We start from the raw sequence: 15,329 nt of genomic DNA, 5'->3' as shown, positions 1-15,329 counted from the left end.
TCTGCCTTAGAGGTCTGGTAGGTTCTACTTATACCATCTCAGCATCATCTCATTCCATGCCATGCCCCACACATTTGCACACTCCTCCTCACCTGCTCTGAGCTTGTGCACAGTATAGGTATTAGCTATGGTACCGATCTGGGACCTAGTTATATTGATCCAAGATTTGTTGGAAATGATTGCTTTTCATTGTTGTTCCAGAGTGTTTCCATTGGATAGCCATGACCCTGAGGATTAATGGCTTCCTGGATAGCACAGGTCTTACTTGGTGTTCAAAAGATGACCATTAAGTGGACAGCCCATGCTTGACCCCACCTGAGGAGAGGGGGCCTCCTTTCCTCACAGCCACCAAAGCCAGCAGTGCAGGAAGTCTGGAGGCAAATCTTCCAGAAATCTACTGGTTAAGAGTAGACTTCCCAGCCTTGGGCAACATCCTGTCTCAGACATTTTGTTCTTCTTCTCCACAGTCCTCTTGTTGGCATCCTACCCTTGCTGCCTACCGGGTAATTGACTTTTTCCCGGCAGGTCGTCTTTCATGATTTCCTGAGTCACTCTCTTCAGCTTCTATTTATTTGACATTCAGAGCCATTTCCTATTTGGTAATGTTTGGGGCTTTCATGGGGTGGAACATGCCCATCAGTTCTCCTTCCTTGTGTTTTTATTCAGTGATGTCCTTTGTCCTATAGATTCTGGCTGTGACTCAGTCACTGACACAGAGACCGAGGACGAGAAGGTCCCTTCCTGCTTGAAGCAGCAGAGCCTACCACTGCAGACTTCACCTGGGAACCTGATGGTGGTGCAGCCAGACCGCATTCGCTGTGGGGTAGGCACTCCTGGGGCTGGTGGATCAGTGTCAGAACATGGCCTTTTCAATGGATGCATTTGTTGCAGTAAAGGGGTGTAATCTCAGCCTTCCCTTGGGGATTTTGTTGTCGATTAGCTGCTCTGGGAATCCCAGTACCTGAGCCTTGAGCACACCTCACTCCTTTAGGTAAGAGAGAAGCGAGCTCAGGAAAGTATGTGTCATCCATTTAAGACTTTATCTTTGTTTTTTAAAGATTATTAATTTATTTATGAAAGAGAGAGAGTAGAGTGAGTGAGAATACGGGTAGGGTAGGAGGGGCAGATGGAGAGGGAAAAGCAGACCCCTTACTGAGTGGAGAGCCCAACATGGGGCTTGATTCCAGGACCCTGAGATTATGACCTGAGCTTAAGGCATATGCTTAACCAACTGAGCCACCCAGGTGCCCCCTATCTAAGATTTTAAGTTCATAGATCAGAAACAGAGCATGTGGCAAACATGAGCATTACCAACCCTGGAGGTAGAGGCCTGGGTCTGTTCCTACCAGCCTAGTGCTGAGAGGAAGTAGATAGAGGGCATTTTGAGAGCTTGCTTCTCCATCAATTGACCACTGCTGTACCTCAAATGAATGCCTTGAAGTTTGCTGGCTGAAACCAATACTGGTTGTTAATTTTAGATAATTTTAAAGTTAAAAGCCAAAGCATAATGTGACTAACATTTTCAGGATGAGACCTATGTTAACAGGTGACTTGAATGTGATGGCCCAATTGATGGGCCACCGTCATTTAAATCCTACCATAGAATTGGTAGATTTTCATTATCTTTCCTTTCCTGATGAAAAAAATGTGTGATACTAGTTCAGAACAGCAAAACCCTTCCCTGTAGATACAAGCCCTATGCTAAGTTTGCCCCTATGGTGTCTGTGAGACAAGGGGTATGGGAGCCTTCGCAATGGGAAGTACTAGCTACCTTGCACCTGTGCGTGGTTTCACATGCAGCCTGAGGCTACAGGCATTGGGCAAGGACTCCCTCCATGGAGATTGCAGACAGCTGCTTTGGGATGGATCGAGCTCATAGATATGGTTGGTTTAGATTGTACAGTGTTTTATTTATTTATTTTTTAAAGACTTTATTTATTTATTCATAGAGACAGAGAGAGAGAGAAAGAGAGAGAGAGAGAGAGAGAGAGAGAGAGAGGTGCAGACACAGGCAGAGAGAGAAGCAGGCACCATGCAGAGAGCCCGACATGGGACTCGATCCAGGGTCTCCAGGATCACGCCGCCGGGCTGCAGGCGGCGCTAAACCACCGAGCCACCAGGGCTGCCCTGTACAGTGTTTTAAAAATTAGGCATGAAAATCTATTCCCAGCTTCATTTTTGTTTTTTTTTTTTTAAATTGTGTTTATTTATTCATGAGACACACACACACACACACACACACACACACAGAGGCAGAGACACAGGCAGAGGGAGAAGTAGGCTCCATGCAGGGAGCCTGATTTGGGACTTGATCCCAGGACTCCAGGATCATGCCCTGGGCTGAAGGCAGGCTCTAAGCCGCTGAACCACCCAGGGGTCCCATCCCAGTTTCCCTTGAATCAGAATCTGATAATACCAGGCCTGAGGTGAGTGGCTGGGCCTAGCAACCCATTAGATGGGGCATGAATTCCCTAGTTCATTGCTCCCATCACTCCCTGTTCTTATTTTCAGCCCACTTCATGCCCTCTCTTCATTGGTTAGGCCTTTGTGGGCATTTTAGTTTCCAGTCTCTCCATATGCCTTCCTGTCTTCTCCACATTCCTCTCATCCTAAGACCAGACTGGTGGGCACCGGTGGGTAAGGGCGTTTGGAAACGAAGAATAGTACTCTTAACATGCCTTTCTGATTCTCCAGACTTTCATTCTTTCTCCTGTCCTGGCTTCCAGATTCCCCCTGTGGCCTTCTCTAGGTCTCTGGATCCTGGGGCAGCCAGACTGGGGTTGGGTCCTATTGTCAATAGAGAGGACACATTCATTCTCTCTGACTCCCCATGCTGCCTGGGAGAAGGAGCAGGTGCGACAGGCCTGGGCCTGCAGCCAGAGTCAGGTCAGCCAAATACACATTCACATTTAACATCTTCCTCACCTGTTGTGAAATGGTGGCCCTTGTCATGAAGGCCTACTATGAGGTCTTTATAAAAGAATTATAGGATGAACGTTTGGGGATTAGCACTGACCAGAAGTGCTGCTCTTTGGACAGACTGTCATTACCTGTTCAAGTCTTAAGAGGCTCATCTTCTACTTGACCAGCACAATAAAATAAGATAATTGTATGTGGCAGACCTGGCAAAAAATCTTAAAGCCAGGTGAAATAGCTATTCAGATTATTCATGCCTGGGCAAAATCAGTCCTCCAATAAGGTATTTTGCCCATTCTAAAACAGCATGGAAAGCAGAACCCAAGTCGGCCTCTCTAGGCTGGTTCCTCCCACATGGTAAGGTGCATGTGAGTCACCTGGGGGTCTTGGTAAAATAAAGACTCTGATGGTGCAGTGGGTCCAGGCGCGGCCTGAGATTTTGCATTTCAAATCAGCTTCCAGTGCTGTCCGTTGGCTTCATGTTGAGTAGCCAGGCTACTGTCAGAATAGTGCTTCTTAAACCATCTGTGAAGACCTCTTTTATTTTGTTTGTCAAATTTTCCAATATGTCATGGACCAATGCTTTAATCAAATGCAATAAAAAAGAAATGCTATAAAAATGAGATTAAAGGGGCAGCCCCGGTGGCGCAGTGGTTTGGCGCCGCCTGCAGCCCGGGGTGTGATCCTGGAGACCCGGGATCGAGTCCCACGTCGGGCTCCCTGCGTGGAGACTGCTTCTCCCTCTGCCTGTGTCTCTGCCTCTCTCTCGCTCTCTCTGAATGAATAAATAAATAAATCTTTTAAAAAAATGAGATTAAAAAGGTATTTGAAATACAAGCCCAAGGATTTTAAATTATTATATTAGATTCAACAGACATAAAATTGCTTCCTTCAAATTGCTGTACAGGTTTGTAAATGTTCACTCTTGGTCTTTGTAACTTGTTTCTTTGGGACCCATGGCAGTTGTGCCCAGTGTTGGACAGCAAACCCCACCCTTCTCTGGATAGCTTCACTAGATAGAGCTGGGCCTCAGGGAGCTGGGAGACCCTCCACCCAGCACCCTGATAGGGCACCCAGGAGGGAGAGGGGACACTTACTGCTTTCCCATTCCAGGCGGAAACCACAGTCTACGTCATCGTGAGATGTAAGTTGGATGAGAGGGTGTCAACAGAAGCAGAATTTTCTCCTGAGGATTCTCCCTCAGTAAGGGTGGAAGCCAAGCTGGAGAATGAATACACCGTTTCCGTGAAGGCCCCCAGTGAGTAGCCCCATTTACCTCCAGAAATCAGGCAATCCGGTTTAGAAAGAGGCCCAGTCTTGCTTTCTTTTACTTGTCCTGTCTTTATTCAGCAACTGAGAAAAGTGACAGCCAAGATTTGGATTTGGTTGTCATGTTCTATTTAAGGGAAAAGGAAGTTGCAGAAACATACATGTGTGATGGGGGAAAAAATGGATATAGTAAAATTTTTATCCTTATGAAATTAACATATTAAAATTTTTTGAAATTAGAGGAAAGTAGAAATAGAGTCACCAGGCTACTACTCTGTCTTTTGGCCTTTGTTCACAATTTTAAAAACAGAGTTCTCAATATTCTGTTTTTCTTTATATAATCTTATGTTTATTCTCTCAGAGTCCCTTTACCCCATGGACTTTGTAACTTTCCATTTTATAACATTTTTTTTCTATTATAAAAGTATATGTGCTTAATACTGAAAAGTTGAAGAATACAGCCAAGGTAAAGAAAAGTGAATAGAAAATTGCCCATATGCCTCAAAGGAAATCAGTGATTTTTTTTTTTTTTGCATCTATGTACATAGCTTTGTATAGTCTTATAGGCCACTTTCATTATCTAGAAGATACCTATGAGTATTTTCCCATGTTAATAAATATTCTTTTACAACATAATGCTTAATGGTTGCAAGGTAATCCATTGTATCATAATTTATAAAACCAGTTCCTTGTGTTGGACTTGTATCTTCTATAAATCATATTGTTTAAAGCTGCATTATATTCCATTGAAAAGAAGTATCATCTTTCAATTTTTCATCTCATTGTTACATATTTATATGATTTTGATTTCTTACTGTCTTATTTTAAGTTATAATATATCAAGCATCTTTATGCATGCATGTATTTAGGAGCATTTCTTCAAGATAGAATCCCTGAAATGATAGGCATTTTTATGGATCCTGGAAAATAAGCAAGGCTTACTTGCTTCCTGAAATATTACTCCTATCAAGTTTGCTGTGTCATTACCAACTCTAGGCATTGTCATTTAAAGTTATCTTCGCTAATTTGGTGTCTTTTTAAAGAGTAGCCCATTGTTTTAATTTGCATTTCTTTGATTACTAGCAAGGCTGAATATTTTTCCATGTTCTCTACTTGTTGTATTTCCTCTTTTGTGAATCGAATCTTTGTGGTTGGTGTATTTTTAATTTTTTCTTTCCCCCTCAAAACCCCTTCCTGTGGTAGAAAAGAGAAAGAACACATAATAATGATAGCAACAGAGCCAGTGAATCAATTCTCCCAAGTCCCATGTTGTGGAAGCACTGTGTTCCACCTGCCAGGATCTTTCCCCACCTTGTGGCAACTGCTGTCCTTTGTGCTTTAAACTCAACTCTTCTTCCTGTTTATCATGGTCCTGGACCTACTCTAGCGAACAAAGCTGATGAAAATCTTCCAAATATTAAATTGTGGACCTGGTGAGGACAATTCCTCAGACTCAGAGGCCTCTCCTGTGCTAGTTGGCTCACTTGTCACTTTTACCCTTCCCCTCACTTCTCTATCCCTTACCTACCTCCCAAATCTTCCTTCCATCCCCTGGTTAATTTCTTAACCGTTAAGGTGAATCCGTGAACACTTTCTCCTGGACCCTTGTTTTTCCTGGGCACATTCATGGTATTTTTTTTTTTTTCTTCTGTTTAGGTTTTTCATCTGGGAATGTTTCCTTGAAGATCTATTCCGGGGATTTAGTGGTGTGTGAAACTGTTATCAGCTATTATACTGACATGGAAGAAATTGGGAATTTATTGTCCAATGCTGCCAATCCTGTGGAGTTCATGTGTCAGGTAGGGATGGTGAAAGGAAAGCTCAATTTTCTGGACATGTAGTTTCTGCTCATGGTTTTTCAGCCTTGAATCTGCTGGATTGAAAATTCTTCACTTTTGTATTTAGGCCTTTAAAATTGTGCCCTACAACACAGAGACCCTCGATAAACTGCTGACGGAGTCTCTGAAGAACAACATCCCTGCGAGTGGACTACACCTCTTTGGAATTAACCAGCTGGAAGAAGAGGATATGATGACAAGTAAGTCAAAAGTCAAAGCTCAGCGGGCACCGGGGTGGCTGAGTGGTTGAGCATCTGCCTTTGGCTCAGGTCATGATCCCGGGGTCTGGGGATAGAGTCCCGGCATCAGGCTCTCCATAGGGAGCCTGCTTCTCCCTCTGCCTATGCTCTGCCTCTCTCTGTGTCTCTCATGAATAAATAAATAAAATCTTAAAAAAAAAAAAAAAAGCCAAAGTGCAGGAAAGCAGCCATGGGTTGATTGTAGTTTGTTGGCTTCAGTGTCCAGTCACCCTGTGTTTGTACTTTGCTCATTCCTGCCCTGTAGCTTATTCTTGGAGAACAATTCCTTCCTGGCTAGCTAGAGAGTCTTCTCAGTTGGAAATCTGCATACCTCGACCCCGTGCTAAACATAAACATCCTTTGTGGTTCCCATTTGCCTTCTAGATAAAGTCCAAACTCATAACATGTGTCCAAGCCCTTCCCAAGGGGTTTCTGCTGGATTTCTGCCCTCATCTCTCTCTCTCTCTCTCTCCTCTATCCCTGGGCTCTGCTCTACAGGAAGTATTAACTTCTTTCACCTGATGAAAATTCTGCCTGCCTCTTGCTACCTGAACTCATGGGAATGCAGTTTCTTCCTGTCCTTCTTGGTTGCTACACCTGGCTAACTGCTCTCCACCTCCCTACAGTGGCTTAGGTAGCACTTCCCCAGGAAGACCTTTCTGAACCTCTGGTAGGTTCTAGGTTCTATCTACGTGCTTTGGGCTCCTCTAGCATGCCAGGTGCCCTCTGTGCTAGTTCTCCTCAGCTTGTCTGTCTGCTCTGCTAGGCTACCAGCTCAGGTGGCTAAATGCAGGCTCAAAACAAACATTTGTTCAATGAGGGACAAGCAGTCTTGTGTGTACATGTGACATGCTGGGAGCTGGGATAGCGTCTTATGTGAGGATGGTGCCTGGTGGGCTGGACAGAATGCCTGTTAGGGTGCTTTTGTGGATACCACTCCTCCTTCACATTGCATGAAACCTGGTTGCCCTCTGCCTATGTCCCGTCCTTTCATAGCTAAGAGAGCCAGAAGGATGGGGTTATATTACTCTCAAGTCTTTCTCCCAGGGGCATTCTCTTGTTACCTTTCCCCATTTTTCTACTGTGGAATGTTCTTGCATTACTTTCAGCAGTGTTAGTATTCTCTGTTCTTAAACTTGGGGCTCAGGAAGGAGTATCTCATAGCCTGCCAATGTGGGGTCCTAGGGACTTTTTCAGACCCTTAATCCCCAGCTGAATAGGAAGCTTGGTTTGTTTTATTTAAAAAAAAAGGGGGGTGGGCAGTGGGTGGCTCAGTGGTTTAGCGCCACCTTTGGCCCAGGTTGTGGTCCTGGAGACCCGGGATCGAGTCCCATGTCGGGCTCCCTGCATGGAGCCTGCTTCTCCCTCTGCCTGTGTCTCTGCCCCCCCGCCCCCGCTCTGTGTCTCTCATGAATGAATAAAATCTTAAAAAAAATATATGTGTATATGTGTGTGTACATAAAAGTATATGTCTCTATCGCTGTTGAGTTTAGAAATCAATTTTTATGAAAACAAACAAAAGAAAGATTTGTCCCCAACTCTACAACACATACATGTCTATTTTCTTGATAGGCTTGCTGTATCCAGATATTAGTAGATAGAAGGGGTTACAGGGATCCAGGGACCCTAAGCCATGGGAACACTTTGTTTCCCATGAATTAGAGGGTTAATGGACATGCTGCAGTTCAGGTGTATTAATACCAACATTCAAAACCTTAAACAAAGCACTCACTGAATACCATCTTATTAATCCTCCCAGCCCTTTTGAGATAGTTTGGAAATATCTTCTAGTTCAAAACTGAGGGCCACGGAAAGGCTAATTAACATACCTAGGATTATTTGGCATACTTTATGAAATTTGGAATAAGAGCTAAGAAGTTGGACTTCTTTTTTTTTAATCAGCACAAAGCAATTGTTTTAAAGTGTTATGAAATATGCAGAGAAGGTCAAAACATGACTCCTGTTATACTGTGTGGCTGCTACTTAAGCCTTCAGAAAATCAGCATATTTTGAATTAGTATCATTTTTCAGGATTCTTTGATACTTTTATTTATTTATTCTTTTTTAAAGATTTATTTATTCATGAGAGACACAGAGACATAGGCAGAGGGAGAAGCAGGCTCCATGCAGGGAGCCTGAAGTGGGACTCGATCCCCAGACTCCAGGATCACACCCTGGGCTGAAGGCAGGCACTCAACCACTGAGCCACCCAGGGATCCTCTCTTTGATACTTTTAGAGAAAGAAAGTAGGATATTAATTATTAGATTTGCTAATTAATGAGCATATCATTTCTTCTGTCGTCTGAGGGCATAATCTTCAGTTGTGCCTCAAAGGAAGCTGTCAGATATTAGGTCAGTCAACCAAGAAGTAATAATCGAGTGCCTGCTGGCTGCCGTGGTAGACTTGCCAGCTTTGTCTCCATGAACAAGGGTGCCTGTGCCTTGATTTTTTTTTTTTTGTCCATTGTTTTCCTTAACACTTTTTCAGATCAAAGGAATGAAGAGTTGCCCACCCTGTTGCATTTTGCTGCGAAATACGGACTGAAGAACCTCACTGCCTTGTTGCTCACCTGCCCAGGAGCCCTGCAGGCATATAGTGTGGCCAACAAGCATGGCCACTATCCCAATACAATTGCTGAGAAACATGGCTTCAGGGACCTGCGGCAGTTCATCGATGAGTATGTGGTAAGGTCAAGGTGGGAGAGGCCCTAGGAATGGAAATGTACTATGTGGTCCTAGGGCTACGTTTTCACTAGAGACATGGTTGGATTTCATCTCTATCTAGCATGTGCTCATGTGCCTCATCTCTGGCAGGGCAAGTATGTGTGGGCTTAAGAGTTGAGCTCTGGAGTCACATGGGTCCACATTCCTGTGCCAAAACTTGTCAGCCATGTGACCTTGGACAAATCAGGTACCCACCCTCTTTTAGTTTCCTGATGTACAGAAGGAAGGTAATGCTAGTTCTGCTCATAAGATTGTTTTCAGGATAAAAGGAAATAATGTATATAAAGCACTGAGGTCCACCCTGAAAGAATAAAGAGTAAATCTGCTGAACGTTGATGTGGGTCCCTCTTCCCCACCCTAATACCATCTCCAAGGTACTTTGGTGGGATGCTCCCAGCTGCCTCGCCCATTCTCATATCTGGGTGAACTGTTAGGATTGGTTCTGTCCTTAGCAGAGACTGCAGGAGAGCTCTGCACAGCAAAGCTCTGCTTCAGGAGGCCAACTGTGAGGCTCCCCCTTATGCTAATGGCTTATCTCTCTTCCTGAGTCTCTGCCTATCTTATGAGAGATATGCCCAATTTATTTGCTCATCTGATTTTGGACCCCCAGGTCCTCCTTGATCATTGACTTCTGAGAATTTCTTTGAGTGTCATCTCATCCCGTGCCTAGGCTTTATTCCATGCCCCAATGTCGCTTCTCTTGTCTTGGAGACCTGTCCTTTCCAACTCCATTCTTTCCTGATTTTCCTTCATCGTCACGAGTCACAGTGAAGACTCTCAGCCTCTCATGGAGGGGCTGAGACCTCAAAAGGAACAATAAAGAGTCTAGTCTTGCTCTCTACCTCCATATGGGAGTGAGCCTACACCTCCCCAGAAACTTAACTCTGTGCTCTGTATTTGACAGTCTGCAAGGCAGCAATTCACTGAAGCATGGAAGGGGGCCCCTCACAGTTTGGGAGTGATTGTGTCAAACGAGTGCAATAGCATGAGTGCCTGTTTTGGGCATCATTGACATAAATGAGGCTAAAAGGTGCTCACAGCCTAGGAGTATTTACTCAGCTTTACTTTGAAGTCAGAAATGTATAAAATGCAGCATATCATTTCCACGCCAATAGTTTTTCTTGGGGACATACTGTGTGTTCACAGTCATGATCAGTATTTATTGAATTTATCTGATTGTCAAATGCCATGTTTCACTTCATGCTCACCACAATCCTTGGAAGTTAACGGTATTGTTATCTGTGTAACAAACAAGGAGAAGGGCTTAGAAAGGCAGAATAATTGTGCCAGCAAGGGTGGAGATAGGATGCAAACCTAATCTGATGCCGGTGCTGAGGCTTGTTATTCTACTGTAGGGAACAGGGAAGTTTAACAATGCCTTTTCAGTTTGTCACCAAAATTAATCCGGTTCACATTTCTCATATCTTCTTTGCTCTCCAACCATAATCATCTTTAGCATTGCTTCCAGAAGGTCCCTGCATGTTTTTATGACCTCTAAGAACTGTCCCATTTCCTCTATCCACCACATCAAAACTAAATGCCAGACCTTGAGTCTCCCAGCACTTCACAGCTGTCACCTGGGCCAGTCCTTAGGTCTCATCAGGAAACCAACACATTGTGTGAATAGCAGATTAGCTCTTTTGGGGTAGTGATGATGAAAATGAGGATTTTTGTGGGTTGGTGCTGAAATAAGGATTGTGAAACACTAAAGTTTCTTACCAGGAAAGTTGTACAGAGGTTTCAGAGAAGCCAACTTTCTGTCTTCACCTCCACAGGGAGGCAGAAGGATAGAGGGCAGCATGTCTGACTGCAGGGCGCTTCAGCCAAGACTGTCTCTCCTCTGGGCACACAGTGTATCAAACCAAACACTTCAGAGCAGCCTCCTAGAAGGAACAGGGACTGGGCAGTGTGCTTCTGAGGGACATCTGCCTACACATCAGTGCAAGAACATTTTAGCTGCAGCCCTGTTTAGCCCATTTGGATTTCCATCTGGTTGGTCAGTAAGGGTTACAGTCATGAGTGTCATTTGTTTCTTGTGGAGGAACCAGGGTACAGTAGAAAGGTCAGAAGACAGGACTGCACGCCCTTGAATAAGGCACTAGGTTTTTCTGAGTTGTGTTTTACTCATGTGTGAACTAGGGAATATTGCAACTTTCTTGAGCAGCTTTGGAAAGGATGACATAAGGTGATATATGTGCGTGACCCACAATAGGTGCTTATTAAAAAGTTTTTAATTTATATTCTCTGGTCATCTGACATTTGATGATCATCTCTTGTATGCATGACTGCGTGCTTAGTGTTGGGAGAAGATACAAAGATTAAAATAAAAGACAAAACAATCAGAGAAAGACGTGGAACCTAGCCTTTGGGAGCTTTCAGGCTGGTGGGACAGCTGAATGCTGACCTGTGTGAACCTTTACTTTGCCTGTCCCAAGCCCACTGAAGGCCTCACTCTACCTAGAAGGCCAGAGTGTCTCCAAGTGCCTGTGAGTCCTATCTTCTCTTTCAGGAAACTGTGGACATGCTAAAGAGTCACATCAAAGAGGAACTGATGCAAGGGGAGGAGGCTGACGCCGTGTATGAGTCTATGGCCCACCTCTCCACAGACCTGCTCATGAAGTGCTCCCTCAACCCCGGCTGTGATGAAGAGCTGTATGAGTCCATGGCTGCCTTTGTCCCAGCTGCCACTGAAGATCTCTGTAAGTAGCACAGCCCAGTTCCACTTCCATCCATTGCTGACACATGGCTTTCTTCATTCTTGTGTGCAGTTGTGGAGGGTGGGGGGAAGTCCCTGGCTTACCACTGCCCCACCCCAGAGAGACGAAGATCCTGTTTTACACAGAGTTAGAGCTGTCATCATGTGCTGTGACAAGCATAATCCTTCTCCAAACTTCCTCTGCTGTGACTGCTGAGTAACTGGAAAGTGTAGGCAAAAGCTTGGAGGTCAGAGTTGATGGAGGCATTGCTTTGTGATCTGAGGGGCCAAATCTGTGGCTCTCAGCCTTGTCAGTCCTAATAAGCCCTTTCTGTAGCAAACATTTCATAATGCCCCCTTTTGTACCCTGATGTGCTATTTATATATAATATAGACTACCTATGTGTGAAAATTTAGAAATCACATATATGTCCTGATTGAAATAGAGACGTTAAAGGAGAGGAAGGATTCAGTATGGCTCTGCATGAGGACATAATGAGAAAGTCAGCTACAGGCATCTTCACTCAGAATCCCTGACATCACAGCCTCAAATGCTGAACAACCAATGTATGTCTGTTGTATCAGTGACTTGACTACCATCAGCAATATTGGTATCAGGGCCTGGATTTTCCTGAGTGGTAAATATTTCTTCACAGTCTCCTTTCCATGTTCATACTAACTGAATCCCTGAAGATTCCATGCATTTTAAAAGCATGCTGAAATACAAATTGTATTTATATATGAAGCTGTTTAGTTTTTAGGCTCAGAAAGTTATAGGCAGATTTTTTTTTGGGTATTAATCCACTTTAATGGATTAATATATAATAAACTTATTTCTAAAATATCATATCTTTAGGACAGCATTTTTCTTGTAAATTGTTTAACAAATTTTGCCCATTTTTTTGGTGGTTAACTTGTTTTTTTCAATAGTGAAAGTAATACATTCTTATAAAAACTTGAAACAAAATAGAAATGCATAACTGAGTTACTAAAAATCTGTATGACTCTACCCAAAACCAAGCAATGAGGCACTCCTAATAGTCTGGTGGGGTATTTGTCCATATTTTTCTTTGTGCCTGTTGATATTAAATTAAGAAATATACACATGTTCATATGCATAGATATGCAAATATATATCATAAGCAGTTTTCTTAACCTATATATATGACTAATGAAATATTTAGAAGTCATGAAGGGCATAAAACACTTCATTGTCCAGGACAGCCCTGCACATTGCAGAGTATCTATATCTTTCCCTGCTAAATACCACTGCAGTAGTCTCGAGACCCCTTATCTGAGGTCTCACTTTCCTGTGGTTAGCTACGGCCCAGAAGCAGTGGATACTCCCTCTGACCTATCTTTAGAAGGTCAGTGGTAGCCTAATGCTACGTCACAATGCCTACATCATTTATCTCATCACGTAAGTGTTTTATCATCTGTCATCACAAGAAGGGTAAGTACAGTAAAATATTTGAGAATGAAATAAACCATGTTCACATAACTTTTGTTACAGTATATTGGTTCAGTTGTTCTCTTTTATTATTAGTTATTATTGTTAATTTTCTACTGTGCCTAATTTATAAATGGAACTTTATCATAGGTATGTTTATACAGGGAAAAATATAGTATATTTAGGGTTTGGTACTATCTGTGGTTTCAGGCATCCACTAGGGGTCTTGGCATATGTCCCCCAAGGATAAGGGGAATTACTGTCATTTCCCTCCATCCTGGTGACAACCTAAAACCCCCCTCTTAGATTTTCAAAGCTTCCCCTAGAGGGCAGTACTGCTGCCTTTAAGAACCACTGGTCTAAATAATTTTGGACTTCAATGCACAGTTGGAGCAGGAGGACCTACCACAGGCCCTCAAACAGCCTTCTAAATATGTCACTACCAATTGCTATGAAATGCTAAGCACTCTGAAACACGTCCTAAAATTTAGCCTTTCTTCCCTCTGGACTATTCAATAGATTCAAGAAAGGCAAGACAAATACCCATCAACACATCAGCTTTATTGACAGAGGGCTTTCTGGAATGGGCAAGATTGAGAATTGCCAACCTTCAGGCAAAGAAGAAGACAGAGGGGCTTTGGGCACACGAGGCAGGGGGATGAGCTTGAGTCTCCCACCCAGGAAGGGAAAAGCAGGCACCAAGAAGGCGCCTTGGAGTAGAGGGTGTGGACAGCTCAGGGGCCGAAGGCAGACTCTGACACCAGCAGGGCCTTTGACATGGCAACCCCAGCACCTGGAAGCTGTGTTCCAGTCGTTGGTAGGTGTTTGCTAGATAAAGTGGCTGCCCCTCTTGGGAAGCGGGGAGAATGAGGGAAAGCTCAGTAGATGCTACCTTCCTGCACCTGACAGGGAGAACTAGAAGTGCTGGAAGAAGCTCTTCTCGAATGAGCCATGACCTAGCAGGGGGGTGAGGAGAGAAGGCATCATCCCTGCATCCACATCCTCTATCTCACTGAATCCTTCAAGCCACATAAAGATGCTTTGATTACCTGCACTTTACACTTGAGAAAACTGAAGTTGAACAACTTTCTCAAAGTCTCCCAGCTAATAAGTGATAGAGCTCACATTTGAGGTCTCTGTCTCTAGGACTGTATTCCTTATTTCCTGCCAGAAATCTCCAGCTACTGCCATAAGTTTTAGTTGTAGTTTCTTCTAAAGAAGCCATCTAGCAGCTACAGCCACGGCCCCAATGTTAGCTCACCAAGAAGCCCCTGGCACCCTCTGCACTTGCACTTCCATTTATCTCTCTATGGACCCAACAAGTGTTTCTGGAGCATCTAATGTGTTTTAGCTGCTTGCCTCTTCTGGGTGTCGGGGAGACAGGAGGGGCCAACACCCAGTCCTTTCCAATCTGGAAGAGACCCATTCACAAAAGAACATTTGGAGGATAACTGGTACCTACTTGGAAAGCCAGAGACTGTGTATCCACATTTCTGCCTTGTGTCCTAACTACAGGGTAGTTGAACGGTTAAAGAATCCCCTGCTTCCCTAGCTGTTCTGTATTGACAGAGTGCCTTCACACACCTGGATGCTCCAACACAAGAAATCTCCTCGTCATACCAGTGGAAAGCTGCAGGTTATGCTAAAGGCAGTCACAGGAGGAACAATGAACTTTTCCAGCACCTCCCAAGGCAGTGGAGTGCTATAGAGCAGGCCTAGTTTGTGGCTGTTGGTGACATGTAGAGTTATATGGGGTCAGGGGGACTCTGGTTGCCCTGGAGCTAGAAGGAGGCCACTAATAGATATGCTGTAAGAATTTGACTGCTCTGTGGATAGAGAAAGGAAACTCACTGCATTTTTCATTTGCCGGATCATATAAACTGCATTTTCTGATTCTAGATATGATTTGTTTTGTGTTTCTGTCTCTGTGGTTTAATCTTAAGAAGGACTATCTTACTGGCCCAGAAGGAGCAGCAACTTGTACCTGGGGAAGAACTATTCATTTTATCACCAGTGATTCTCTAGGAGAGAAACAGTTTAGTTCATAAATAAGCAGGAAAAACTGATAAATCTAAGATATGTATTTGCAACACCAACCGGCACAGTAATAACTTGCAGTGTCCGCCAGCTCTTTCAAGTAAGTGGACCACTTTGATCTCATCTGTTATTTTGTCCTATCATCCTTGGGCTAGGTGGAT

The 15,329-nt window shown here is 43.8% G+C and overlaps 1 protein-coding gene across 1 annotated transcript in view; it reads left to right on the top strand.

Moving 5' to 3' along the window:
• PIK3AP1 (phosphoinositide-3-kinase adaptor protein 1) overlaps window positions 1-15,329 on the top strand; it is a 117,146-nt gene that overhangs the window by 58,536 nt on the left and 43,281 nt on the right. The window contains exons 3-8 of the mRNA XM_055346188.1: window positions 687-823; window positions 4,030-4,174; window positions 5,842-5,984; window positions 6,091-6,223; window positions 8,751-8,947; window positions 11,496-11,685. Coding sequence (XP_055202163.1) covers window positions 687-823; window positions 4,030-4,174; window positions 5,842-5,984; window positions 6,091-6,223; window positions 8,751-8,947; window positions 11,496-11,685 — 945 coding nt within the window. The remainder of the gene's footprint in view (window positions 1-686; window positions 824-4,029; window positions 4,175-5,841; window positions 5,985-6,090; window positions 6,224-8,750; window positions 8,948-11,495; window positions 11,686-15,329) is intronic.

The sequence above is a fragment of the Nyctereutes procyonoides genome, unplaced genomic scaffold (genome assembly GCF_905146905.1).
Source record: "Nyctereutes procyonoides isolate TBG_1078 unplaced genomic scaffold, NYPRO_anot_genome, whole genome shotgun sequence".
Taxonomy (NCBI): domain Eukaryota; kingdom Metazoa; phylum Chordata; class Mammalia; order Carnivora; family Canidae; genus Nyctereutes; species Nyctereutes procyonoides.
Note: the sequence above shows the minus strand (reverse complement) of the source record. Positions and strands in the feature narration are given on the sequence as shown.